At 44.8% G+C, this 26771-nt stretch overlaps 2 protein-coding genes across 6 annotated transcripts in view; one reads left to right on the top strand and one right to left on the bottom strand.

The window, feature by feature from the left end:
* The window catches only part of UBR2 (ubiquitin protein ligase E3 component n-recognin 2), a 130018-nt gene extending 124550 nt beyond the window's left edge, over positions 1-5468 (top strand). For all 5 annotated transcript variants that reach the window (XM_038554088.1, XM_038554089.1, XM_038554087.1 and 2 more), the window contains 2 exons: positions 1663-1764; positions 3307-5468. In XM_038554088.1, coding sequence (XP_038410016.1) covers positions 1663-1764; positions 3307-3448 — 244 coding nt within the window. In that variant the 3' untranslated portion in view covers positions 3449-5468. The remainder of the gene's footprint in view (positions 1-1662; positions 1765-3306) is intronic.
* A 2418-nt stretch (positions 5469-7886) lies between these two features.
* PRPH2 (peripherin 2) lies at positions 7887-24826 on the bottom strand. Its single transcript, NM_001003289.1, is given in 3 exon segments — positions 7887-9559; positions 12752-12998; positions 24006-24826. Coding segments are annotated over 3 exon segments (1041 nt in total). The 5' UTR covers positions 24587-24826; the 3' UTR covers positions 7887-9346.
* Positions 24827-26771: the final 1945 nt, after the last annotated feature.

The following is a 26771-nucleotide window of genomic DNA, read 5'->3' on the forward strand; positions in this document are numbered from 1 at the left end:
TTGACACTTGAACAATATGAGTTGGAACTACATGCAAGTCCACTCATACACATATTTTTTTCAATAAATACAGTTTAGTACTGCAAATGTATTTTCCTTTTGAGTTTCTTAATAACACTTTCTTTTCTCTAGCTTGCTTTATTGTAAATACAGTACATAATACATACAACATACGAAATGTGTGTTAATTGTCTATGTTACAAAGTAGAGCTTCCAGTCAACAGTGAGCTATTAATAGTTGAGTTTTGAGGGAGTCCAAAGTTATAGCAGGTATTCAACTGCACGGGTAGTGGGGAGGGGTCCTCATGCCTAACTGCCATGTTGTTCTAAGGTCAACTATGGTTGTATATATTGGACAACATACAGCAAATAGTGACTACTGTGTACTGGGCTTTGAGAATGTAGTAGTCAACAAAACAGACAAAAATCTCTGCCTTTGTGGAACTCATTTTCTAGCATGAGAGATAAAAAATATAATAAGGCTGATAATTTAGAAAGTGATACACTTGGAGGAGAAAAAATAAAGCAGGGAGAAGAATATGAAATGGCAGATGGGGAGTTGGATTTTAGTTAGGGAACCAAGAAGGTGCCTTTGAATAAACACTGAAAGAAGTAGGGAGAACACTCTAGGCAGGAAACAGCAATTATAAAATTGTTGGGGAATGTGCTTGCCATGTTCAGGAAACAGTAATGAGGCTTGTGTTGCTGGAGTGGTGTATACAGGAGAGTCCTAGGGCCTGCTGTGTCCTGGTGACATTTCTGAGTGAGATGGAACTCAGTTCAGGGTTTGAAGGAGGGAGGTGACATGAATTTCAGCTCCCTTGAGGCATAAATTAGATCTGTATCTTAGGTAACTTAGTCCCCTGGTGCCTGACAATATCTTGTATATGACAGGTTCTCTATAAATGTTGAGTTGAGCTGGATTATTAATACCCAAAAAAGGCCAGGCAAACCTCTCAAAGGGATCGGGAGACATGTTTTTTAATAACCCTTTAAAGAAATAAAAATGTCTCTTGTCTGGCATATTTCAAAATTCTTTCAGTCATGTACAGTACTGCTTTGTGTTTCAAATCAACCTAATTCAGAATGTTTTTGTACATTTTTTTTAAATGAGCAGTTCGCACATAATAGTGGTTAAAGTATCAGTATCTATGTTTAAAAGTTAACTATCTGGGGCAGCCCCAGTGGCGCAGCGGTTTGGCGCCGCCTGCAGACCAGGGCGTGATCCTGGAGACCCTGGATCGAGTCCCACGTCGGGCTCTCTGTATGATGCCTGCTTCTTCCTCTGCCTGTGTCTCTGCCTCTCCCTCTCTCTGTCTCTATGAATAAATAAATAAAATCTTAAAAAAAAAAAAAGTTAACTATCTCTCTTACACTTAATAGTTTTTTAAATGCCAGTATTACATGAGCCACTGATTCCTAATCTAAAATATTCCTCTTCCTCACTATATTGATTTACAATGCAATCATTATTGGGTATAATACAATCATTTTAGTTATTTTTAAAATTTGGGCAGATGTGTTGATACTTCAAGTATCTCTGCTATAAAGGCTGTTTCTTCTAACACTGGGGTTGTTTATTTTTTATAAGACTTCAGTCCATTAGGAACTGAATCCAAACATTGGTTACTAATCTGTACTGTATAAATGGTCTCTCTACAGAGTGCGGGAATGTCAGGTGCTATTTTTAGCTGGCAAAACCAAAGGCTGTTTTTATTCTCCTCCTTACCTTGATGACTATGGGGAAACTGACCAGGGACTCAGGTAAGAGCCCATCCTAGGGCACTGGGTTGGCTGATCCTGGGCCTCTAGAGCCTTCAGTACACTGATCAGTCCTAGTGATCAGGGAGTCTGCTTGTCCCTCTGCCCCTCCCCCACTTGTACTCTCTCTCTTTTTCTTTTTCTTTCTAAAATAAATAAATAAGAATGTCATGAGGGCAATCAGGACAGATAAGGGAAATAATAAGAGAAAAGCAAGTTTTTTCCCATTTGTCACTCCAGAGAACCATTGAAGTAGCCTGTTGTGACTTGTATGACTTTGTAAGAGGAGACCCAGTGTTGTTCAGAAGTTATAAAAGAGCAAATATTAATTGATAAGAGATGTGTTTGGGGCATCTGGCTGGCTCAGTCAGTAGAGCATAAAACTTTTGATCTCAGGGTCATGCGTTTAAGCCCCACATTGGGCATAAAGCCTACTTGAAAAAAAGAGAGACGTGCTTATGTTATTAACAAGAATCTGAGGGCAGCCTGAGTGGCTCAGCGGTTTAGCACCACCTTCAGTCCAGGGCGTGATCCTGGAGACCGTGGGGTCAAGTCCCATGTTGGGCTCCCTGCATGGAGCCTGCTTCTCCCTCTGCCTGTGTCTCTGCCTCTCTCCCCCTCTCTCTCTGTGTCTCTCACGAATAAATAAATAAAATCTTTAAAAAAAAAATCTGAGGACAAAGATGTAGAACATATAGAGCAATACAACAGTATTTGAGGCTTAATCACTTCTACTCTGGTTGCTTCTATTATATCATGAGAAAAATGCTAACAACAGTTCCCTCAAGCACTATTAACTTCTTCTAGACCATCTCTTTGCCCAGAGGAGGTGAAAGTCTTAACCTAGGTAAAACCATCCAGCCTTGGGAAGCAGAAAATTAAGAACTGGAAACCAAGGCAAGATAAGTAGAAGGCTGCCCCAGGGGCTTGGCTACAAGGTTATGCACGTAATGCCACCTGGTGATGGTTCTTCCATTGCCCTGAGGAATGTGGGCTCTTAGGAGGAAGAGCCCTGGTTAGAGAGTAAGAGGATTGTGTGTGCTCTGAATCAGGAACAAAGGCCACCAGCATGAACTCATCAAAACTTCTATGGTTAAATTAGACCCAGATGTTATTCACAATTGCCTGCCTTGCTTACTAGACTTTATGGCTAAAAAACAGCACCATGGGAAACATTTTTACTTCTGCAGTTCTCTTTCCATCTCCCCTGCCTCCTTCAGTCTTACTTTTTACCAACAAAGTGGATAATGAATAGGTAGTTGTAGCCTCTCCACCCAGACCCTCCTGCTCAACCCTAGCCTCTCTTCCCTCACCATAATCTGAGTAAGTGTAGCTCCTATACATTTTCCTCTTCTTTTCAGTACTTACTCCCTTCAGCTGCTCCTAGCCAGCCTTCAGAGCTAATGTGTTAATAGCCACAGTCTCATACCAAACAGGAATTTTGCAGAGGATCTTAAACCAGTAACTTGTAACTGTTCCTAAAAGTTGGGGTATAATAGATGAATAAAAAGAATGCATCCTGAATGACATGCGTCTTCCTTCTAGACGGGGAAATCCTTTACATTTGTGCAAAGAGCGATTTAAGAAGATTCAGAAGCTTTGGCACCAGCACAGTATCACGGAGGAAATTGGACATGCACAGGAAGCAAATCAGACACTGGTTGGCATCGACTGGCAACATTTATAGTTACTTCACTACCAAAAACATAAACTTGGATTTTTGTAACCCAGTTGGCTTTTCAGGAAAGAATAGGAAATAAATTCTACTGAATTTGGAAATAAATTCTATATTTAAGCTTTTCTTCCCAGTTTTGTTTTCATAGTTTCTGGCTCCAGGGACTGATGAAAATCATCTTCCATCAGTGGATTTTCTTGCACCGTTTGCTGTGTCCCTCAATATAACTGCTTGAGTTTTAGAATTCAGCGAGGAATTTCTCTTCCCAGGCTGGGCACAGCCCCTTTGTGGGCGTCTAACCGCTTTGACTGTTCCCAGTAGTCTGAGCCATGTTATGTTACTGATCACAAGGCACGCCAGGCCTGAAGCTGATTCGACAGCAGCAGGAAACAGTCTCTGTGGTCTGTTGGGGTCACATTTCCTGGTCCCTTTCAGTGACTCTCAACACTGGGACTAGGTCGCTGTCCCCTCTGCTGACAGGACCCTACCTCTAAGAGCAAAGCAGTGGATTTTGAAAGTGGCTATCCCTGTCTCCATTGGCTATGAGCAGGTTGGGGCACATGTGCAGGAAGAGCCTGTGGGATGGAGAGAGCCTGGTTGCTTCATATGCTGGGTGGTTTTCAGGGCTATAAAAGTTGGATTTGTGGGGGGAGGGGGGCAAGACTTTTGGCTTTGAGAAAAAAACTCATTTTAAAGGGCTTTTTGAAAACTTAGACTATCCTAATTTCTCAGACAATATATTCCCATTTCTAAGACTAAACCAAGAGATTGTATGCATCTAGAATCAAACTAGAAGAAAAAAATGAGAATTCAGTGTTTTGAGGTTCCCCTACCCTTTCTAGCATTTCCTGGAATAGACGAATTACTGTTTACCTGCTGGCTCACTTAGTACATTCCTGGGACAGCTTTTGGGCCCAGGGTTTTTATTATTTTTAAGCATTATTGTTCTTACTAAGAGGTGCCTTCCTAGAATGATAGCCGCTTAGTAGAATAGGTTTTAACTGTTACATACCACATAGCCACTCTCATTTGATGTATGTGTGCTGAGAGCTTGAATACAGAGAGTACTTGCAGATTTAGTGGAGGAATAAATTCTGAGCCTCTCTAAGGTAGGGCTAAGGGACAAATGAATAATAAGAGACTTTTGGATTTTTTTAGCCAATGCAAGTAAACCTTTCACTCAATTTTCTTGAACTGCATCTGTAAGTTCTGTTCCATTCAGCTTTGTATACACTGCAGTAAACCCAGGAGGAAGGTCAGAAATCCAGACTTCAGGCTAAAATAAAGAGGGATACAGAAGCCACATCCACTGCTTCCTCTCTAAGGTAGTGTGTGACAGGACCCCCTCTTCTGAAACCCTTCTTGCTTGGGACTGGCTCACCATCTGAGAGGAGGACCAACAGGAAGAAAATCCAAATTAGAACACAGCATTCTTCCCCCTTTATCTGGCCTTTCTTCCATTCATAAGAACTGGGGCTGTGGATGGCATAATGATTTTAATGTTTATTTTGGTCTTTGTCGCATCCCCGTTCCTTTAGCATTTAAGCCCAGCTTCTTTTGGCTTTTCTCCATATGTTCCCCCAAGCTTGAATTTAAAATAGGACCGGGTTTCTCCCTCTGTAAATGAATTATAAACATTTCCACCAAATCATAACAATACTGTGGCTTTCAGGAATGACTTTACAGAAGTCCATTGTTAGCAGAGGGTGTCCCTGGATTTCATTCTCTGAAAATGACAGAGTCTGAGAGAAGATGAACTTACATGAAATAGCAACACACGCACCCTTTTATCTTCTAGTGTGTGCATAATTAAGCTAATTGTCATCCTTGCCAATGATTTATGATTTGTTCCGCATGTATTCTGTTTATTGTAGAAATGTTTATATAACATGCTTTCCATATCAGGGAAAATCATATCTGTTTAATAAATTGGCTATAACTTTAATATCTGTGGACAACTTGTAAAATTTGGAATGTATCATATGTAAAAAGTTTAAAGATATCCAAATAAATGCTTTAGGTGTTGACATTACTTTGGATCTGCCTACATTGTTTAAAATGCCATAAAAATGTCCCCCATGTCACCTTGCTACAAATAAAGTAGGACATCTGTATTAGCTTGAAAATTAAGATGCTTATATTATTAGTGTCAATTATGGCCATTAGCGAAACCATCCTGACCTTCCCAGAGAAAGCTGGATCATCATTTCAGCTGATTAAGCTTCATATTCATTGGCTATGACAGCTCATGACCTTTCTGAACCATTTTGGACCTCAAATCGCTGGGGAAAACAGCACTTGGAGTCTCTCCTAGCAACAAGACCTGTCTCCAAGTTTATACTCTTCTTGATTGTTCTTCCCTGGTAATCTCCAGATCCTTGTTCTTACACACTCCCCAGATATTCTCTGCTTATGGGAGACATGTAGGAAGGAAACTCTATCCTTTATTTGCAGGAGAGTCATTGCCTATAAGAGCTCTGCTGTGCTTTTCAAAAATCTTCTTAAAATGGAAGATGTAAAAAAAAAATAAAATAAAATAAAATAAAATAAAATGGAAGATGTAAACTAAGAAAGCAAGGTTTCCATATGCTTTCCCTGTTTCCTGGCCTTTAATGCTGCTCCCACTTATTCCCTTCCCTGGTCCAAATGTCAGCAGTGCTAAGACTCATTAAGCCTTCTGACACTCTGTTCTGTCCTTACTCTTGCTTTTTAAAGTCAGGTTTATTAGGGTTTTTTTTTTTTCACATAGTAAGATTCACCCTTTTTAGTGGACAATTTTATGCATGTTAACAAATGCATAGAGTTGGTTCACAACCACTACAATCAAATAGAACAGTTCTATATCCCCACAAAGCTGCCTCATGCTCATTTGTGGTCATCATCTTCCCCCATCCTGACCCCGGGCAACCATTAACCTTTCTGTCCCTTTGTTTTGACTCTTCCAGAATGTTATATAAATATATATCACATGTAGCCTTTTGAGCCTGGCTTCTCTAAGAAGACTAATGCATTGGAGAGTCACCTGTGTTCCTTTTGGTTGCTGAGCCGCGTTCTATTGTGCAGGTGTTTATACAGTTATCAGGTGTGAAGGACACTTGGAAGGTTTTTGGTGATTATGATAAAAGTTAAAACATTAATGCACAGATTTTTGTGTGGACCTATGTTTCTATTCCCCTTAGGTAAATAGCTAGGAGCTGTCCCTTTATCTTAACCGACTGTATACCATCTGTACAACATTCTCTAACTTTGCTGTTTATACTCTTCCTCTGTTTGAGAGGACAAAGCATACCATCAGGAATCAAGGACTGGTGTTTCTTCTCTGCAGGCCAGTCTCCTGTCCACTGAAGACCAGGAAGGCCCTCTCTCCCTGATTTACATACTGCCAACCCCCACTGCCACATTCCTATTCCTAACACACTGTGCTGCTGGCTGGCTGCACTGTCATCAGGAGCCATGTTCTTAATGTAGTAGCAGGTCAGAGGCCCTAATTGTCTTCTCCCTACCACCCCCCACCCCCACCCAGCTCCTGGCTAAGCTGCAAACCTGCTGGCCTAGCATTACAGGTGCCCGGACTAGGAGGGGCAGGGAAGCATGCGGGAGCAAGCACCTAATCTTATTAACCTGTATTGAGGTTACTTGGGGTTTATTTGCTGATGGCTCAGTCCTAGGCTTGAAAGCGTTGCAAAGCTATGGGTTCTTAAACTGAAACCACAGATTCTAGCATATTTGTCTTCAAAAATGTTCAAAATAAGCAGCTAGGACCTACTTCTTCAATATGGAATGTTTTAAAAGTGTAAAAGGCCTAAGGTACTGCCTTTACCTCTTACCATACTCCAGGGCTAGGCCTGCCGGACTTGAAAACCTGGCTGAGTCCCTTGGGAGAAATGAATTTACACCGGTCCCAGGAAAGACTGAGGTTGGACACAAGGAAGACCTGGTACAGAGTCTAGCTCCTGAGAAGCCCTAATAAATGCAGCTCACCCTAAGTCTGCTCTGAACCAACCAGGGATATTCATTGTAGGATCAGTTTGCCCTTGGTCCTCCCAGTAGCTCTCAGATTTACATCTGCCCTATAACCTGGCCCCATAGAGACTCCATTTCCCCATTTGGGAAAATATGTTTTGACTAGAACAGAAAAAAAAAGTTTGGAAGTTTTGCTTAAATCACTAAACTAAGATTCAACATATTAAAGTATTAAATGAGTTCAGCTCTGGTCTAAACTAGCAAACGTTGAGATTATTTGGATGACCTCATAATCAGTGTTGTTGCAGACGAGGTGGTGAGAGAGAGTGGTGACATCCATGCTGTTCAAACAGCTACCCTTACCAGTAGCCATGCTTCCTTTAGGGTCGGGTTCAATTTGGTTTTGATAAATACTTGCTAAAGTTGGGGATCCTGTAATAACATACTGTCGAATAGGCTAAGATAGGCACTTAACACAAGTAATTTTCACACAATATAATTTTTAATGTCTATGATACAGCTGTTAACAGCATAGTTACACGTGGCCTAGAGCAGCACTTTCATGATGGTTCTCAGTACTCCTGAGGGGAGAGAGTTACAGGACCCTCAGAGGTGGCTGACTCCCTCAGCATGTTCAATGTGGACCACTCTTTGGTCTCAAGAAGATTCAGAAGTCTAATTAAACCTGGGACCAGCGTTTGATAGTATCCAAATATCTTTGATCTGATCCTAACGCCTGGGAGAACTAGAGCCCCAGAACATGCCCCAGGCAGCACCGGAAGTCTTAAATTTTCTCCCCACTGAACACATTAGAACAGCAATGAAGTCCTCCTCTCCTTCCCGTAAAAGCTTCCCTTTTTTCGCTTTTCTGAGAGAAATTAAAAACTTCTCTTACTGTCACTAGCGCAGAAAGATGGACTGTCTCAAGGAATCTTCTTTAAATATGGAGGCATTCCAGAAATATTGCCTTGCAGGATGGGTAGCTGGGGAAAGAAACAGGAAGAAGCTCCCAGAGGATGTTTTGCCCTCCACTGTAGACAATTCATGTTGTCCATGGGGGCTGTCATGGCCACCTGTATGGGTGTTCCTGGGCCCTCCAAGAGGTGAGGCCTGGTCTCCAAAGAGTGGACTCTTGTCTAATTGTTGCTCCTCTTCCAGTAAAAGGCAACCATCTAACCCAGTGCTTCCACAGATAAGCCAAAGGAGGTTGCGTGGCACGTTAGGGGTGGGATGTTGCCAGAATATGCTAACAACCTGACTTCCTCAGCCCATAGCTCACTCCAGGCTAAGTGAGGGCATAAGAATGTGACACAGAAATAGCCTTTAACTATGTATTTGGTGAGGAAAATAATCCTGTCTTTAAGTTCGTTTGCCCCATCGTTGAAGAATTCCTCTTGTGAGCCCCCAGTGCTTTGGAGAGTGCATTCTCTTAGAAAAGTATAACATCCCCCACCTTCCACAATTATACAAATAAAATGGCTGACCTGTCAATATTGGCATTTAAAAAAAACATGACAGCATGGCCAGTAAATTTTTTTAGACTTCTGTGCTTATGCAACAAGTGATGCTTTGAATATAGAATGAAGCAACTTGGAGCTTGTAATGGCAGACTCTTAAAAGGGGAACTGCCCTCAGGTGTGTCCAGTAGTAGGTGTAGTCCAGTCCCGGGTGGAACTGAATTCATGTGCTTTTAAGAGTGATCCACTAAGAGGCCCCCTGAGTCCACCATGAGGTGGGCCTGAATAGAGGCTCATTCATTTTTAAGTCAATCATTTAACAAATGTTTGCCAAATGCTTTTAGGGATCCTAAACTTTAAATCCCACCATCAAGAAGAGTTTGTAAGATGGCTGCCCTCCTTGGGAGATTCAGATTGGATGAGGGGGGTATCCACTTTCCTGGAGTCCACTACTTTTCAGTGTCCAGGAGGGGAGGGGGCCCTGGGGCCATCAGCCAGCCTCTGGGGCCTGGCCTGCGTCTGCACCCTCAGCTTCCACCTGGTTACTCTTGCCCAACTTTTTCAAGCTCTCCAGAAAGGCCTTCCAAGTCTCCGACACGCTCTTTTCCAGAAGCCAGCCCTCGCTTTCACATTCAGGGTCTTCAGGGTTGGACACACCTTCCAGTGCTGTGTGTAGGTAGCGCAGGCCAATCGTGATGGTCACCTGGTGGGAAGAAGAGACTTAGAGCTGGTCTGGGAGAAGTAGCTGGAGGCTGGAGCTATTAGGAAGTAATAGTTGTAAGCCACCAGCCTCTTCATCCCTGGGGCCCTTCAAGTGTGGCAGGATCTGTTGAGTCTGGGTTGGTGAGGGCCTGCCCACCAGTCTGGCTTGGTGCTCAAGATAGCTGCCTCATCTCCAGCCCCATTCTCCTCTCTTTCTGGCCACCCTAAGCTTCTTTGGGTCCCATTCACACTTTCTTCCCTCTAGTCTTTACCATTTCCTGTTTGCCTAGAATATCGTTCCTCTCCACATTCACCTGTTAATTCAGCTTCAGCCTTCTTTGAGTGCTCCCTGCTGCTCATTCTCCCTCCTCTTCCTCTCAGATCTCGCTGTTCTGGGGGCATTAGTCCTACTCTCCTCTTCCTTGGGTCCCTGCCCCATTCCTAGCACAATCCTTAGCACATATTGGGTGTTGGGTAACCATTTGCTAGACAGAATTAAAATCACCCCCTCCCTTCTCAACAAGCAATATCATCATTTGTGGCTCCCTTCTACTTCTGTTGTTTTGATTAGTGTGGGGATGAGTGGGTGATTTGTTTGGATTTGTTCACCAGCAGTCACTGCATCAGTCTAAGGTGCCAAAATGCCTGGGTTCAAACACCAGCCCTGGCACTTGGCCAGCCATGTGACTAAGAAACCTAAGTTCACTCATCTGGTTTACAAATTTTCAGATGGAGTGTCTCCTGCCTCATGTGCATGCTGTGACATGTCAGTATGTGTAGAGTGCAGTAAGGTGTACAGTAAGGATGAATAGATATGTCAACTGTAACTGGTTATTAGTGTGGTAAGTACTGTTTTCACTTTTCTAATGTATTGTGTTACTCACTTGTTTCTACACAGATTCATTGTTTACTCTCTCTTATACTTCTCCTTTGATAGTACAGCAAACTCCATGAGGTGGTGAGGCCTGCTAATGGAGAATGTCCACCCCCTGATCCATCTTGTTCACTCTGTCTCCCAGCCCCTAGAACAGCACCCAGTGATGATGGGACCTCAGTAAACATCTATTGAATCAATGCTCAAGGAGCATTTTATAATTATGGTTGCAGATGACATTAGTAACTAATAGTTTTAGGTTTTAGTTACTGTCTTTTGAAAGCTTAATAAATATTTTTTTAAGATTTTATTTCTTGGGATGCCTGGGTGGCTCAGTGGTTGGGCATCTGTCTTTGGCTCAGGGTGTGATTCCAGAGTTCCAGGATCAAGTCCCTCATCGGGATCCGTGCATGGAGCTTGCTCATCCCTCTGCCTGTGTCTCTGCTTCTCTATCTGTGTGTCTCTCATGAATAAATAAAATCTTTTTTAAAAAAGACGGGGTGCATTTAAATCTTTAAAAAACAAGATTTTATTTATTTATTCATGAGAGACGCAGAGAGGCAGAGACACAGGCAGATGGAGAAGCAAGCTCCTGAAGGGAGCCCTATGCAGGACTTGACTCAATCCCAGGACCCCGGGATCATGCCCTGAGCCAAAGATAGATGCTCAACTGCTGAGCCACCCAAGCGTTCCAATAAAATATTTTTATAATGGAAAACCCCTTTTCTCCTCCAGGGAGTCCTCATGGTATGCATGCTCCCACTCTGATCCTCTTCTTTCCTGAAGGAGGCCTATTGATACATTATGAATTTTGCACTTGTTAATGTTCCTCCCCTTGGTTCTTGAGTTAGGTGTCACTTCTTAACTGGATTGTGGGGCCCAGGAGGGCAAGGCTCAGGCCAGGATCCTATTGTTAGTTCAGCTACCTTCATGCCCATCACAGAGCTCTGCCAACCAAAGTCCTCAGCTAAAAACCAGGGGTATTTACTCCGTGTTCTCAGTGAGCCAGTCCTCATCTCATGAAGTCACTAGCTTCCTGAAAAGGTGAGCAAACTGAGAGGTAGCCAGTGGAACCCCATTTTCCCACTGACTTCTGTCACCCTTTAGTCTTCTTTTCATGGGTTTTCACAACCTTCTGACTTTCTAGCAGTAAGCTTCTTGTCTGGCTCTCTACCCACTCATTCCCAAACCTCAAGGAGTCAATGACCAATAAAATGTCATTCATTTGCCTTGACATTAAAAGAAGCCCTCTCCCCCCAACCTGGCACCCTTACCCCCGGACTGTACATACAGTACCTCTAGTGTTATGTGTTAGAAGTACTCATCTCAGCTGAGGGAACAGCTATGTGTGAACTTCCATAGCACTAAGAGAGCAACTTACTTAAAGGTCACTTTCAGTGAATCTTCTCTAATGGACAAACTTTCCCCACCCAATGTTTCTGGCTTTGTACTTCCCTTGCTCTTGTTCAGCACCCAGGACAGCGCCTAGTGTCCTTAGGTGTCTAAGAACTAACTCTTCAATAAAGGAGTGAATGGCTACATCCCAAGCTCTGTACAGAGAGGAATTAAAGCTTAGAGGTAAGATCACATGAATCCACAAATAATTAGAATAACAGATAAATTGCTACCAGAGTCTCCAGAGAAGCACAAATCCAAATAGCTCCCATTTCCTAAACACAATGTACGTATTATCTCCTTTTGCCCCCTCCCCCAGGAATCCCAAAGCTAAGTGCTGTCAGCCCCTTTTAACAGGTTAAATAACTTCCCAATACCTCAAACTGAAAAAAACAAAGGCACAGGGTGAACCTCTAAAACATGCAAAGTGAAAGAACCCAGACAGAAAATGTCACATATTATAATGGCATTTATATAAAATGTCCAGAATAGATAAATCCACAAGGACAGAGCACAGATTAATAGTTGCCAGGGACTGGGAAGAAAGAAGTCGGGAGTATGCTGCTTAATGGGTATGAGCTTCTCTTTGGGAGTGATAGAAATCTTTTAGAACTATGTAGATGTGGTGGTTGCACAAAATTGTGAATATACTAACTGCCAATGAATTGCTCACCTTAAAATGGTTAGTTTTATGTTCTATGAATTTCACCTCAATAAATTATTTTTTGAGTGACAGGAAATAAATAAAAAATAGTGGAGGTGTTAGGGTTCAAACTTAGGCCTGTCTGACCCACAACTAAGCTGAGGACTGGTTTGGAGGAGAGAGACAGCACTCTCTTGTGCTTGTCTCAAGTCCCACCCATTCATTAAATCTAAAAGGGGCAGGTGAATCCCTCTTCCCTCCCCCCACCTGGCCCAACCTACCTCAAAGAGCCAGACAAGTAGTGTGACAGCACCCATGGAGTTCATGAGGCTGCTGTAGTAGCTCAGCAGGGCAGCCCTGCAGCCATTCACCCACAAGTTGAGCTCCTCTGTCTGGTGGTCATAGCTGTAGTGCGCCGAATTGTTAGTGAGCTGGTACTGAATGCAGGGCCGTGGAGAACTGGGGTTGCAGCAGCTGAAGGGAACACCATCCACCAGGTATCGCCCATCCACATTGCTCTTGATGCGACTAAAGGAGAAAGATGGCTTGAGAGGGGCTCCTTGGATTCCTCACCAGGGGCCAGTTCCCCCCAACCCTTGCCTCTGAAAAGCGATAATATTCGTATATTCATTCATTCATTCATTCATTCATTCTTGGTAAGTATTTGTTGTGCACTTACTATGTGCCAGCCACTGTTGTAGGAGCTGAAGATGGAGAAATGACCCTAGAGAACCAATGTTCCTGCCTTCCTAGAGCTTATATCCTTGAGGGCTGAGACAGATGATAAACCAAGAAGCAAGTCAGTAAGGAATATAGAAATTCATCCGGCCACCCTGTATACTGCCAGGCCCTGGCATGCAATGATTTCTTGGAACCATGTCAGGCTGGTAGGAAGAGGAACAAGACAGGTGGTGACTGGGACAAGACTACCTAGCATTCATGACCAACAGCCTTTAACCCCCGGCCCCCTCTCCAACCTTCTGTCTCCCAATAATAAGTCACTAGAGATCAAAGCCCCCTCTGGCCAGACCAGTTCTATTCAGTAGATGTTTCCAGAAGTCCTGCTCTGGCCCAGGGCCTGTGTGGGGGCAGGGAATGAGACTGGAAACAGTTGTCCTTAGCTTGCTGGCTGACCACAGTGAACTCTGCCCCTCGCCCGCTGGGATCTCCTTACTCACCTGAAGGATGCAGCCCACATTATTTTTGCACTTCCATATTTACTGACATATTTGGTTAGGGCACACCATACATTTATATGGGTTGAGAATTCAAAAGGGGCAGACATCTTTACAGTGAAAGCTCTCCCCATCCTTATCAGGCAACTGGCTATGTCCTACCTGACCTGAGTGAGGTTACCCCAGTGTCTTTATGTGCCAGAATCCATTAAGCTGCACACTTAAGATTTATGCACCTGAGTATATGCATGTTATCTTGAGTAAAAAGTTTTTTTAAGTTGCACATGAACAATGAATTACATCATAGCAGCATACTTTTACAACAGAAGAATAGAAAGCATGTAATTATTTAAAATATAAATTATAATTCCACCTTTGGGTATTCAAAAAAAATAAGAACATTAACTCAAGGGGCACCTGGCTGGCTCAGTAAGTGAAGCATGCGACTCTTGATCTAGGGTTGTGAGTTCAAGCCCCTCATTGAGTGTAGAAATTATTTAAAAATAAAATCTTGAAAGAAGAAAACATTAAGTTGAAAAGATAAATACATCCCTGTGTTCTTTGCAGCATTATTTATAAAAACCAAGACATGGAAATAACTTAAGTGTCCATCAATGGGTGAATGGGTAAAGAAACTTTGAAACACACACACAATGGAATATTTTTCAGCTATTAAAAAAAAGAAATCTTATAATCTTTAAAAGAAATCTATATAAAAAAAGAAATCTTGCTATTTACAACAACATGGATGGACCTTGAGAACATTATTCTAAGTGAAATAATAAAGATAAAAACCATATGATCTCACTTATATGTTGAATCTAAAAACAAACAAGCCAAAAACCAGGTTTATAGGTACAGAGAAAGTTTGGTGGTTGCCAGAGGCAGGTATGGGAGGTGGGCAAAAAGGGTGAAGGTGACCAAAGTACAAGTTTCCAGTTATAAATAAGTTCTGGGGATGTAATATACAGCATGGTGACTACCGTGAATAATGCTGTGTTGCCTATTCGAAAGCTGCCAAGAGAGTAAATCTTAAAGTTTCTTATGGCAAGAAAAAAAATTCTGTAACTATCAAGGTGATGGATGCTAACTAGATTTACTGTGGTGATCATTTTCCATTTTATGCAAATAAAAAATAACTTGTTGTATCCTGAAACTAATACAATGTTGCATGTCAACTATACCTCAATAACAAACAAATAACAGAAATTGTTTTCAACAATGTTAACTGAAATGGAATTTCAGTGTTTCACTTCTAAATGTCCATGTTTAGTCTCCTACTCATTCTTGTCCCTTGGCCTCCAGGTCCCCCCAGCTCTAGCCAACTGTCTATCCTTCTAAGCAACACATGACAAGCAAACACAGAATCTGCAAATGTTCTTATTTTTTCTGGTTTTTATCCAATGGTAATGTACTGTCTTGAACCCTTCTTTTTTCCCTTAGCAATATCTTAGAGATTTTTTTTATGTCTACTAGTGAAAAGTGTTTTCCAGGGTTTTAATGAGCTACATGGTATCACCATTGTATAGATGGTCAATGGGGTACTAGTCAGTTCCCTACTGATGGATATTTAGGGTTTTCCCAGTCTCCTAGGTATTGTGAATATATCTAGAAAGTCAATTCCTAGAGGAGGCATTTTCATTTCCATTTTTCTCATTATGAATGAAGTTGAGTATTTCTGATATGTCGAAGGGTCATTTGTGGTTCCTTTTCTGTGAACTGTCTGTTGATGAGTATGATTAAGATTTTAGGAATGTTCTGCACGATGTGGCCTCCTTGGTTCCAGAACAATCCTAGCCTGGGTTATGGTGACCATATTTCCATACGCCCTGCAGTCCCTGACCTCTACTTCCTGGGCAGGACCCTTGCCCAGAGAATGGGTGATCTGGGTGTACAAGGGATTCAGGACAGTGATAAGAGCAGAACCACCTGAACTTACTCCCAGTCCATTCCTCTGAACAAATTCCTTACCCTCTCTGGCCCTCAGCTTCCTCATCTGTAAAATGGAGTTGACATGAAGATCATATGAAGGGATGTGTGTAAAAAGTCATAGAAGAGTGGCTGGTACCAGAAAGTGTGCAGTAAGTGTGGATTCATGGCCAAGCCTGGATGGGGTGGTGGAGCAAGAGCCTTCACATGTGCTCTGTGTGCTCTCAGGGAACGGCTGTGACAATGGAACAGACCACTCAGCCCCACTGGGGAACAGTGACTGTGAGCAGGTGGCAGGATTTCTGCCAACTGTGAAGAAGAGGCTGTGAGAGCCTTCTGTGAGAACAGCAACCATGTCCGTGAGGGCAGAGCTCACCACTGGCCTGAGGCAGGCTCTATTAGACATTTGTCACTGACTGAAGTGGTTGCTAATGAAATTCTTGCTTGGGGACGCCTGGGTGGCTCAGCGGTTGAGCATCTGTCTACCTTCGGCCCAGGGCGTGATCCTGGAGTCTCAGGATCGAGTCCCACATCGGGATCCCTGCGTGGAGCCTGCTTCTCCCTCTGCCTGTGTCTCTGCCTCTCTCTGTGTGTCTCTAATGAATAATAAAATCTTTTTTAAAAAATGCTTGCTTGAGCCAAACTGAGTGCACTGAGCACAGTGGGAACAGAAACCACTCTGCTCTCCCCCTACAGCCCCTAGCTCAGCACCCAGTGGTGGAGCCCTGGGTGGTCCAAGACAAGAGGACTGAAGCAGAAGGGCCATCAGTTTGGGGTTCCTGTCCCCTTCTTGAGAGGCCAGCAGTCCCTGTACAACTGAACAGACAATAGTCTCCAACCCCCATGACCAACCCTAGCATGCCTCATGAGGCTGGGGGTCTCTGAGTTCAAATACTGTCTGTCCCCTTCCTGACCTGCAGGCTGTCCCTTGAGCCCGCTCCTAATAGCACAACATCCTAGGTGGGCCGTTCGCAATGTCCCATAAGAAGAGTGGGTATAGTAGAGGGAGCTAGCCTCTGAGACCCACATCTGCATTTCTGATCTGTGGACCTTCATCCTCTGAGCCTGTGTGAGGTGGGGATTACCACCTCCCCATCTTGGGAGCTGTGGGAGCTGTAAATGAAACAAGGTGCAGAATGCACCACCTAGGCAGACCCTTGCAATCCACCAGATTGTTCTACAGAGGAAGAAGTGTTGCCCAAGCAGGGCAGTGCCTCACCCAAAGCCAAACAGGAAGTGGAGAACCAGGCCAACAGCAGTTGCCCACTCCTGTCCTCAGAGCTTCTTCAGAGTCTCTCAGGTCCTTCCTGTCTGTTGGCTTTTCTTCTTAAGTTTCCTGGGAAAGCATGCTCTCCTCCCTTGTTCCCTGTCCCAGAAACCCTTTCCTGTCCACCATTCTGTCTTCGTATGCACTCTCCAGGTGTCTTAAGCTGGGGTAAAGCCTACAGACCTGCCTCATACATAATACATGTGTGTCTGAAGTGAAGGTGAGGCCTACAGATGTGTGGGCTGTGGCCAGTATAGGCTCTGAGCTACCCTCACTCTGCAGGCTGGCCTTCTCGAGAGCCCTTATCTTCCCACCTCAGCTAGCTCACTCCTGCAAGTGGAGAAGTCACCTTTTGCTAGCCTCCTTAGGGCAAAGCTGTGTCTCCCCTCAGACTGGGGCTCCCTGGGGGCAGGACTCTGTCTCCCCTCAGACTGGGGCTCCCTGAGGCAGGGCTGTGTCTCCCCTCAGACTGGGGCTCCCTGAGGCCAGGGCTGTGTCTCCTCCCTCAGACTGGGGCTCCCTAAGGGCAGGGCTGTGTCTCCCCTCAGACTGGGGCTCCCTGAGGGCAAGGCTGTCTCCCCTCAGACTGGGGCTCCCTGAGGGCAGGGCTGTGTCTCCCCTCAGACTGGGGCTCCCTGAAGGCAGGGCTGTGTCTCCCCCCACACTGGGACTCCCTGAGGGCAGGGCTGTGTCTCCCCCTCAGACTGGGGCTCCCTGAGGGCGGGGCTGTATCTCCCCTTTTTGCCTTCCCTCACCACCTGCAGTACTTTATGTCCAATAACTACTCAAAAAAGAAATCTTCAAGGACATACTAGTACTGCACTGCTATATACCAAGTGCTCTATGTGTATTAATTCCGTTTACTCTCCCACACCCCTATCATGTCATTTCTCAGATGAGAAAACGGAGTCTGACAGAGGTCAAGTGAATTGCCAAGGTTCCGCAAGTGTCACTCAGCTACCATTCCAGTTGGTGATTGAGGACTCATTATCAGTTACACTCCTGCCTCTCCCATTCCCCTCCACTGTTCATTTCCATATGGCTCTCCTTGTTGATTTATTGATTTATCTCCTAAACTATGTTGGTTTTTTCAGGAAAACTCTGACAGGATGATTTTCCCAAGTCATATATGACTTGGCTATGAAAGAGTATGCTAGAAAACAGATCTTACCTTAATCAAGACCCTTACAAGCCCTGGTGAGCCCTGAGCAGAGCAAGATTTGTAGCCTGGGAAATACTCTGATATAAATAGCCAGCTCACCACCTAAGGAGCTCTCCTCTCCTGGCTTTGTCTTAAGAGGGTGAGTGGGGCCTTAATCTGTGGTTGGAACTAAGATAAGCACTAAGTAAACAAGATGATGCTTCTAGAGGAGAGGGGGAGCTATTTCCAGAGATATAGGACCCCAACAGACCCCAGGCTGGGGGCCCAGAGAAGTCCCAGCCTCCATCAAGCCTGGCCTGCCTCCCTCATGCTGTCCTGGGCCTTGTCCTCAGGAAGCTCCAGTCTGAGGAGGAGAAACCACACAGCCTTTAAGAAGCCCCAGTCTGAGTGGGGAGAGATTTCAGGGAGCCCCAGTCTGAGGGGAGAGACACAACACTGCCTCAGGGAGCCCCAGACTGAGCGGGGAGATATAGGCCTGCCCTCAGGGAGCTCGTAGCCAAGATCTAGTCTTCTTGAGATATCTGTGAATTGCTCAGAAAGAATGAACAGAAGCATGTAGCCTGTGGGTTCCCTGCGTGGGATGGGAAGTGAGAGAGCTTGGTGCTAGGCTCTCTTTCAGGCTGAAGGCTCCAGGCCAAGCACTCCTGGCTAACAGTTCCTGGCGCCAAGGTGTCTCACAAGACACTAAAGTTCTGGTCATCATGAAAGCAGAGGGAAGCTTTAAAGGAATTGTTATAAGTTGGCTGAAGACTTCATGTCCTTCCTTATATGATACTTTAAGATACACACAGGGCACCCTAGGAGTGTTCTTGCCAAAACTAAACCCAAATCCAAGCACACTTCAGCCCTAACTACTGGCTTATGGGAAAATACAGGGGACAGAAAAACAAGTTAGATGACACCACTTGGCTGCAATTGCCCAATTGAGAATGTGAGGAATTCTTCAGGACAAATGACCCAGTTCCTTCAATACACACATGGCATGACAGTAACTGTTACAAAGTAAAAGAGACAAAAGCAATCAAAGAACCAAATGCAAAGTGTGGGCTTGGCTTGGATCCTGATTTGAACAAACTAACTGTAAAAGATAGTTTGAGACAATCCGAGACAATTAAACAAACTAGATATTAGATGATCTTGCTGCTAGTTTTGTTGGGTATGATTACTATTGTGTTTATGTCAAACAAAAGGAAAAAGGCAAAAAACAAATCCTATGTACCTGTTAGAAATGCCTCCTAAAGAGACACCTGTGTGGCTCAGTGGTTGAGCATCTGCCTCTGGCTCAGGTCATGATCCTGGGGTCCTAGGATTGAGTCCTACATCAGGCTCCATGCAGGGAGCCTACCTCTCCCTCTGCCTATGTCTCTGCCTCTCTCTGTGTGTCTCTCATGAATAAATAAATAAAAATATTTTTTTAAAAAAGAGAAAAAAGAAATGCCTCTTAAAGTATTTACAGGTAAAAGAAAATGATGCCTGGGATTTGCTTTAAGATACTCAGAGAGGATAATGTGTGTTTGAGAGGGTGGTATAGATGAAACAAGAGAGTGAAAATGTGGATATTTGTTGAAGCTAGGAGAGGTATACATGGAAAGTCATTATAACCTCTCTACTTATGTGAGTACTTGAAATTTTCCATAACAAAAGTTGGAACTGCAATAGAATAAAAGAAGCACTGGTTGATGGGGCAGCCCAAGTGGCGCAGCGGTTTAGCGCCACCTGCAGCCCAGGGCGTGATCCTGGAGAACTGGGATCGAGTCCCACGTCGGGCTCCCTGAGTGGAGCCTGCTTCTCCCTCTGCCTGTGTTTCTGCTCCTCTCTCTGTGTCTCTCATGAATGAATAAATAAAATCTTAAAAAAAAAAAAAAGCAGCACTGGTTGAGAACTACAAATCTATGTCCCAATAACTTGCTCTGAAGAGTGTCGCTGAAGGAGGCAGCATGTGTAGCCTCTGCTCCTCCCTCTGAAGGCCTCCTCCAGTTATAATGGAGCATGTTGGGCAGCCCGGGTGGCTCATTGGTTTAGCATCACCCTCAGCCCAGGGCCTGATCCTGGAGACCCAGAATGGAGTCCCACATCAGGCTCCCAGCATGGAGCCTGCTTCTCCCTCTGCCTGTGTCTCTGCCTCTGTGTGTGTGTGTGTGTGTGTGTGTCGTGAATAAATAAATAAAATATTTTTTTAAAAATGGAGCATGTCTCCTTGCCCCAGGAGCACAAGGCCAGCGCCAGTGAGAAGGTAAACACAGAAGGTAGAGCAGAGCCCAGCCTTGTTTGCCACAGGCTCAGGGAGCCTAGATGGCGCCTCTGGTGTCTGTGAGGCCACCTCTCAATTTTCTGAAGAACTGGAATCCAGTCATAATCCACAGAAGTTTCTCAAGCGTAGGTCATCTCTGCCCACACCTGCCAGGTGTGGATAACATGGCAGACAAGAAGACGGAGAAAGACAAGATGAGAGAGGACAATGAGTCGCCACCCTCAAAGGGACCTGGATGATTCAAAGTTTCAGTCAGGGCAAGAATTCACTTACCACTGAAGCTGTACAAGGTGACTTTCACATCACTGGAAAGCTGGGCAGGAGAGTGGAAGGAGCACAATTACAATGAGACTCCATACCATGGGATATAATCTGTCCATGAAAAGGAAGGACATTATAACAAATGTGGCAACGTGCTTGAACTTGGAAAACATTATGCTAAGTCAAGGAAGCCAGGTCCCAAAGGACCAATATTATATGATTTCATCCAAATGAGATGTCCAGAAGAGGGAGGAATATAGAGACAGAGAGGAGACTCGTGGTTCCTTAGAGCCAGGCCATGGAGGCTAGGGAGTGAAAGCCAGAGAGTACAGGGTGTCCCTGACTCATGATGAAAATGTTCTAAAGTGGGCTATGGTATTGCCTGGGTAGCACACTCTGTGAACATGCCAAAAACCATTGAACTGTCCACTTTAAATGGGTGAGTTATAAGAAATGTGAGTTCTCTCAATAAGTCTGTTTTTTTAAAAATTGACCCCCACTTCTTGCTAACCTGAAGCTCAGATCTCTCATCTATAAAATAGCAATAACAACACCTAAAAAAAATCACAACCCCCCAGGGAGGGATTTTGTGCAGAATAAATGTGAGACCTGGCAACACAGTGATGGGCCAGACTAGGGGTGGGGTGTGGCCAGCAGGCTGTGTGCTTGGGATGGCTGGGGTAGGGTGAGCAAGGAGATTCTAAGCTCTTATAAAAATCTTCAATTGATGGGGCGCCTGGTTAGCTCAGTCAGGTAGCTCAGTCACCTAGCTTAGTCAGTTAGGTGTCTGCTTTTGGCTCTGTCTCATGAATAAATAAATAAAATCTTTAAAAAAAGATTGATTGATTAATTGATTTATGAGGGACACAAGAAAGGCAGAGACACAGGAAGAGGGAGAAGCAGGCTCCCTGTGGGGAGCCAATGTGGGACTCGATCCCAGGACCCTGGGATCACAAATTGAGCGGAAGGCTGATGCTCAACCACTGAGCCCCCCAGGTGTCCCAATAAGTGTAAAAAAAAAAAAAAAATCCATACTCCAACCAGCTCACTGCTCCTGGGATCACTCCCAGAGTCGTCAAGGTCAAGGAGAACACTGAGACCCACTCCAGACTTTTGCTGGCTCCTGTGAACTTGGTGATGAGGAAAAAGAGAAAAAGGTGAAGAATTCCTTTAAAAAAAAATCTTGTTGGAAGATGATGTTGCTCCCTGGCCCTGCCCTCCTGCCCAGCCCCATCTGCTTCTTTCTGCTTCTGCTGCCTCCAGATCCTCGCCTTGAGGGTGCTACTGAGAAAAGCCCCAAAAAGTTAAATGCTTACCACTTCTCAGTACCTGGCTCTCAAAAAAATAAATACACTTTAGACTGTTGAGAGGACGATTTGCAGGGACCAGCTTTGTCAGGTAAACTTAATAATCCTCCTAAGTAAAGCAGTCACAATAAGAAAAAATTTGAGCAACCGGAATGGGAGAAAGTGCCAGCCCACATTCTCACATTCATCTCTTTGTTCCTTCTTTCCACCAGCAGATGAGGGCAAATCCAGCCCCACACTGAGAAACCTCCCCTGGCTCACAGGCGTTGTCCACTGGTCATTAACGTGAGAATGTTAATGGAGTGTGACCAGCACAGGAGTGTGACCTCACAGGAGGTTTGGGGAAGAGAAAGGCATTTCAGTTCCACCACTGTGTCTGGAGACCAGCTTTGCGGAAAGTTACAGCCTATAGATACATTGTTTACCTGGAAACTTAGCCTAAGAGAAGAGACAGAGACTCTTCTCTTAGGGTAAGAGAGAGACAGAGATATAGAACAACTTGGAGAATTTCTCTATTCTGGGACAAAAGGAGATTTGGGAATAATTACAGAGAGATTTTGTAAGTCCCTCCAGTGACCAACTCTGTGCAGAAGGCAATCAAGGAAAATGACAGGAAAAAGTGAAAGCCCTTTCTTATTTGCTCACAAAAGCTGTTTCAGCTTCTCCTCCTCTCCCACCCCTATCCCCAGGAATTCTGCTTGTCCCTCCTGCGGACAACTTGTGTAAGTCATGCCACCTGTGCTGTCCCTGCAAGACCCATCACCTAGGAAGGGCAAAGCGGTTTACTAGCCTCTCCTTGACTAGGGATTTGTAGCAGTAATCCCCATCCACGGAGAAAATAGAATCCCAAGCAGTGACCTTCAATCTGACTTCTCTTCCATCTGAGGTGCAGTTAAGCTAGCCATCTGGGGTTCATGGGTGTTGTCTGGGCTTCAGCCGGGCCCTGCTGCCAGCATGCCCAACACCCCGCGTGCAAGTCCCCTTGGACTCACCAGCCTTACTCAGGACAACCCTGGGTGAACATCTGACTCCTGGATGAATAGCTGACCCCTTGCCTCAGCCAGGAAGTGGGTTGGATAGGATGGAAAGAAGTGAGGATGAGTCACCGGCTCAGGGAAAGCTGTCCTTTCTATGGAAAATGACTTGAAACCCATAATAGTGGGTCTTTTGAGAAGAGCAGCGTGCTGGAGTCAGCCACTGTTACCTCTACCTCTCGCTCACCAGTACCTCCCTACGTTGCACCTCAGGATTTTATTTTTCTTTCTTTCTTTTTTTTTTTAAAGATTATTTATTTATTAAAGACAGAGAGAGAGGCAGAGACACAGGCAGAAGGAGAAGCAGGCTCCCTGCAGGGAGCCCAATGCGGGACTGGATCCCGGGTCTCCAGGATCACGCCCTGGGCTGGAGGCAGATGCTCAACTGCTGGGCCACCCGGGGATCCCCCAGGATTTTATTTTTCTACAAACCGCAAATACTTTAGAAACTTTATGGTGTCACACTATCTTGATTCAAGGAGAAAACACCAACAGGCATCTTAATGGGCACCTGCTGTATGCCAGGCTCTAGACAGAGCTAGGAGTGACCCCCAAGATTACCTATTCCAGTGCCTTCATTTAAAAGATGGGCAAGCAAGAGACCAGAGTGGCAAGTGACTTACCCAAGGTTACAAGCTGATATCCAACACAGCCAAAACTATAGCCTAGACCTCCTGACTTCCCTGTCCTCTGCTCTTTCCACCACCCCCAAGGACATACACCTTGGGAACGGTTGCTCGATGTCAGAAGGTTGGAAAACAAGGGAACTAACCAGGAAATTTAAGCTTCTGGGACCAAATGCAGAAACATGGAGTGAATGAGACAAATAGCCAAATAACATCTCAGTGCTGGTGATCTCTGAATGCCCCATCCCTACCATATGAAGCAGGCACACCTTCCTTCCTGGGTCTTCCTCCCTGGAGACTCCTAACCAAGCAACTTCTATAACTTGACACCTTCCTCCCAGACATTCCTTAGCCAGACATTAGGTGGAGCATATGACATCGCCATCTCTACAGGTCAAGAATATTAGCATATTAGCAATTAATTTTATATGGACCAGCTGAATCCAGCCACACACACACAGTGTTAAGTTGTGCACACTGAGCACCCGGTGGGCCTCTGACCCCAGGGCTGGAGACCACTCACTCTTTGACTTCTTTGGAGGAAAAGTCCAGGTAGCGATTGCTGATCCACTGAATCTCAAACCAATCTCGAAAGCCATTGTTGCCACAGCATCTGAACTCAATCTGCAGCATGTCGATGGTCTTCTTCATGAAACACCTGCCCGGGGTATCTGTGTCTCGGTAGTACTTCATGCCGTTCTTGAGCCCGTGGGCCAGGGTGCTCTCCAGTGAGCCCCGCATCAGGAAGCAGCAGAGGGTCACCAGGAAGAGGGCAATGTTGAAGAGGACACAGACAGCCAGGTACGGCTTCAGCCAGGGCTTCCACTTGGCGTACTTGGCGGGGTCCAGGGCATCGTAGCAGATCTTGCCAGCCAGAGAGTTGAAGACACAGGACAGCACCCCCATCACTATCAAGGAGTTGGGCACAAAATGGCTCTCTGAATTATTCATCACATCGCTCCTCTTCCGCAGCTCGATCTTAAGGAACAGCCCTAGGCTGAAGATGACGATGCCAGCCAACACGGAGAGCCAGTTCATGAGCCAGAGCCCTTGGGCCAACTTCACCCTCTTCTTCTGGTCAAATTTGACTTTGAGCAGCGCCATTCTCGCCGAGCGCAGTGCAGGCAGCTTCCCAGCTCGGCTCCCACTCCTGACTGCAGTGAGCCCGGGGGCCTGAACGCTCAGGGCTCTGGGCAGGGAGCAGACGGCCCACGCTGCAGGGAGCTGCCCTGGGAGCTGCCCATGTTGGGCCCCTTAGCCTGGGACCCCCGTTAACCTTGCAGCGGGAGCAGGGGCCTCAGAGTCGCAGCTCATGAAGGGGCCAGGTCTCCGCGATGTTTCTGCAGCTTCCTTCCCAGCCAGGCAGGCAGAGCCTGAACGCAGCAGATTAAAAGTGGGGTCCACAGGGCATCTCGCTAATCTCTTTAGCCAGGTTCATCCCATTAGAGAAAGCTGTGCCGGTTTCAGAACACGGCCAAGAGAAGCCTAAATGGACACACTGCAGCAGAGAGCTCTGGGTTCAGCTTGAAAAATGAGAGACAGGGATCCCTGGGTGGCGCAGCGGTTTGGCGCCTGCCTTTGGCCCAGGGCGCGATCCTGGAGACACAGGATCGAATCCCACGTCGGGCTCCTGGTGTGTGGAGCCTGCTTCTCCCTCTGCCTGTGTCTCTGCCTCTCTCTCTTTCTCTCTGTGTGACTATCATAAATAAATAAAAATTAAAAAAAAAATGAGAGACAAAACGCAAGACTGACCAAGGGAATGGGCTCTGCCTAAGGTCTAGCTCAGGTCACATGTCTCCCCAGAGGCCCGTTTCCAGGCCAAACTCCTTCAAATTTAAAAATTTCTATGGGACAAAAAACATTATTATCCAAGCTGAAAAAAGAAATGACATATTGTGGGAAAACATTAACAACATGTAAAAAAAAAAAAATCAGTAAGCATTTTTGAAAGCTCCCACAACCCCACAATCAAAAGAAAGATAACAATTGACTAGAAAAACAGTAAAAGGGCAGCCGTGGTGGCCCAGTGGTTTAGCCCCTTCACCCCGGGGTGTGATCCTGGAGACCCGGTATCGAGTGAGTCCCATGTCGGGCTCCCTGCATGGAGCCTGCTTCTCCCTCTGCCTGTGTCTCTGCCTCTCTCTCTCTCTCTCTCTCTCTCTCTCTCTCTGTGTGTGTGTGTGTCTCTCATGAATAAATAAATAAAATCTTAAAAAAATAAAAAGAAAAACAATAAAAGACAGGAACAGGTGATTTATAATAGGCAAACTTGGAAAGTCCAATCTGGAAAAGATGCTCAATCTCAGTAGAACACAGGGAAAGACAATTAAGATAATAATAAAAGATCAAATTGGATCCATCAGATTAAACATCTGTCAAAATTCTGTCACCAAACAGCATAAACAGAGATAGTAGATAAGGACTCTGTAAATTTTTTACGTTTAAAATTAACAGATTTTTTCTTTTTTGCTCTTAAGATTTATTTATTCATGAGAGACACAGAGACAGAGAGGCAGAGACAAAGGCAGAGGGAGAAGCAGGCTCCCACAGGGAGCCCGGTGTAGGACTTGATCCCAGGACCCCAGGGTCACGACCTGAGCCAGAGGCAGATGCTCAACTACTGAGCCACCCACGCGTCCCAGCAGATTTTATTTCTTAAAGCAGTTCTAGGTTTACAAAAAAAAAAAAAAAAAAGAGCAGAAAGTACAGAGTTTCCATATACTCCTTTCTCACAACCAGTTTTCCTCACAATTACCATCTTGTGTCTGTTGTGGTACATTTGTTACAACTGATGAACAAATATTGGTGGTATTATTATTATTATTATTATTATTATTATTATTATTTATTATAAACTAAAGCCCATAGTTTACATTAGAGTTCACTTGTGTTGTACCTTCTGTGGGCTTTGCCAAATGCACAATGTCATGCATTCACTATTATCAGGTCATACAGAATCATACAGGATACTTTCACTGCTCTTAACAATCCCTATGTTTCATCTATTGATTCCTCCTTCCCTCCCTGCCCAACCCCGGGGCAACCAAGCTCCACAGTTTTACCTTTTCCAGAATGTCATGTAATTGGAATCATAGTCTTTTCAGACTGGTTTATTTCCCTTGGGAATGTGCACTTGGTATTTCTCCACACCTTTTTGTGACTTGTAGCTCATTTCTATTTATTGCTAAATAATAATTCCATTAATATGGATGTACCATGGTTTATTTATCAATTCACCAATTAAATGGCATCGTGGTTGCTTCCAGTTTTTGGCAATTATAAATAAAGC

The sequence above is a fragment of the Canis lupus genome, chromosome 12 (assembly GCF_011100685.1).
Source record: "Canis lupus familiaris isolate Mischka breed German Shepherd chromosome 12, alternate assembly UU_Cfam_GSD_1.0, whole genome shotgun sequence".
Taxonomy (NCBI): domain Eukaryota; kingdom Metazoa; phylum Chordata; class Mammalia; order Carnivora; family Canidae; genus Canis; species Canis lupus.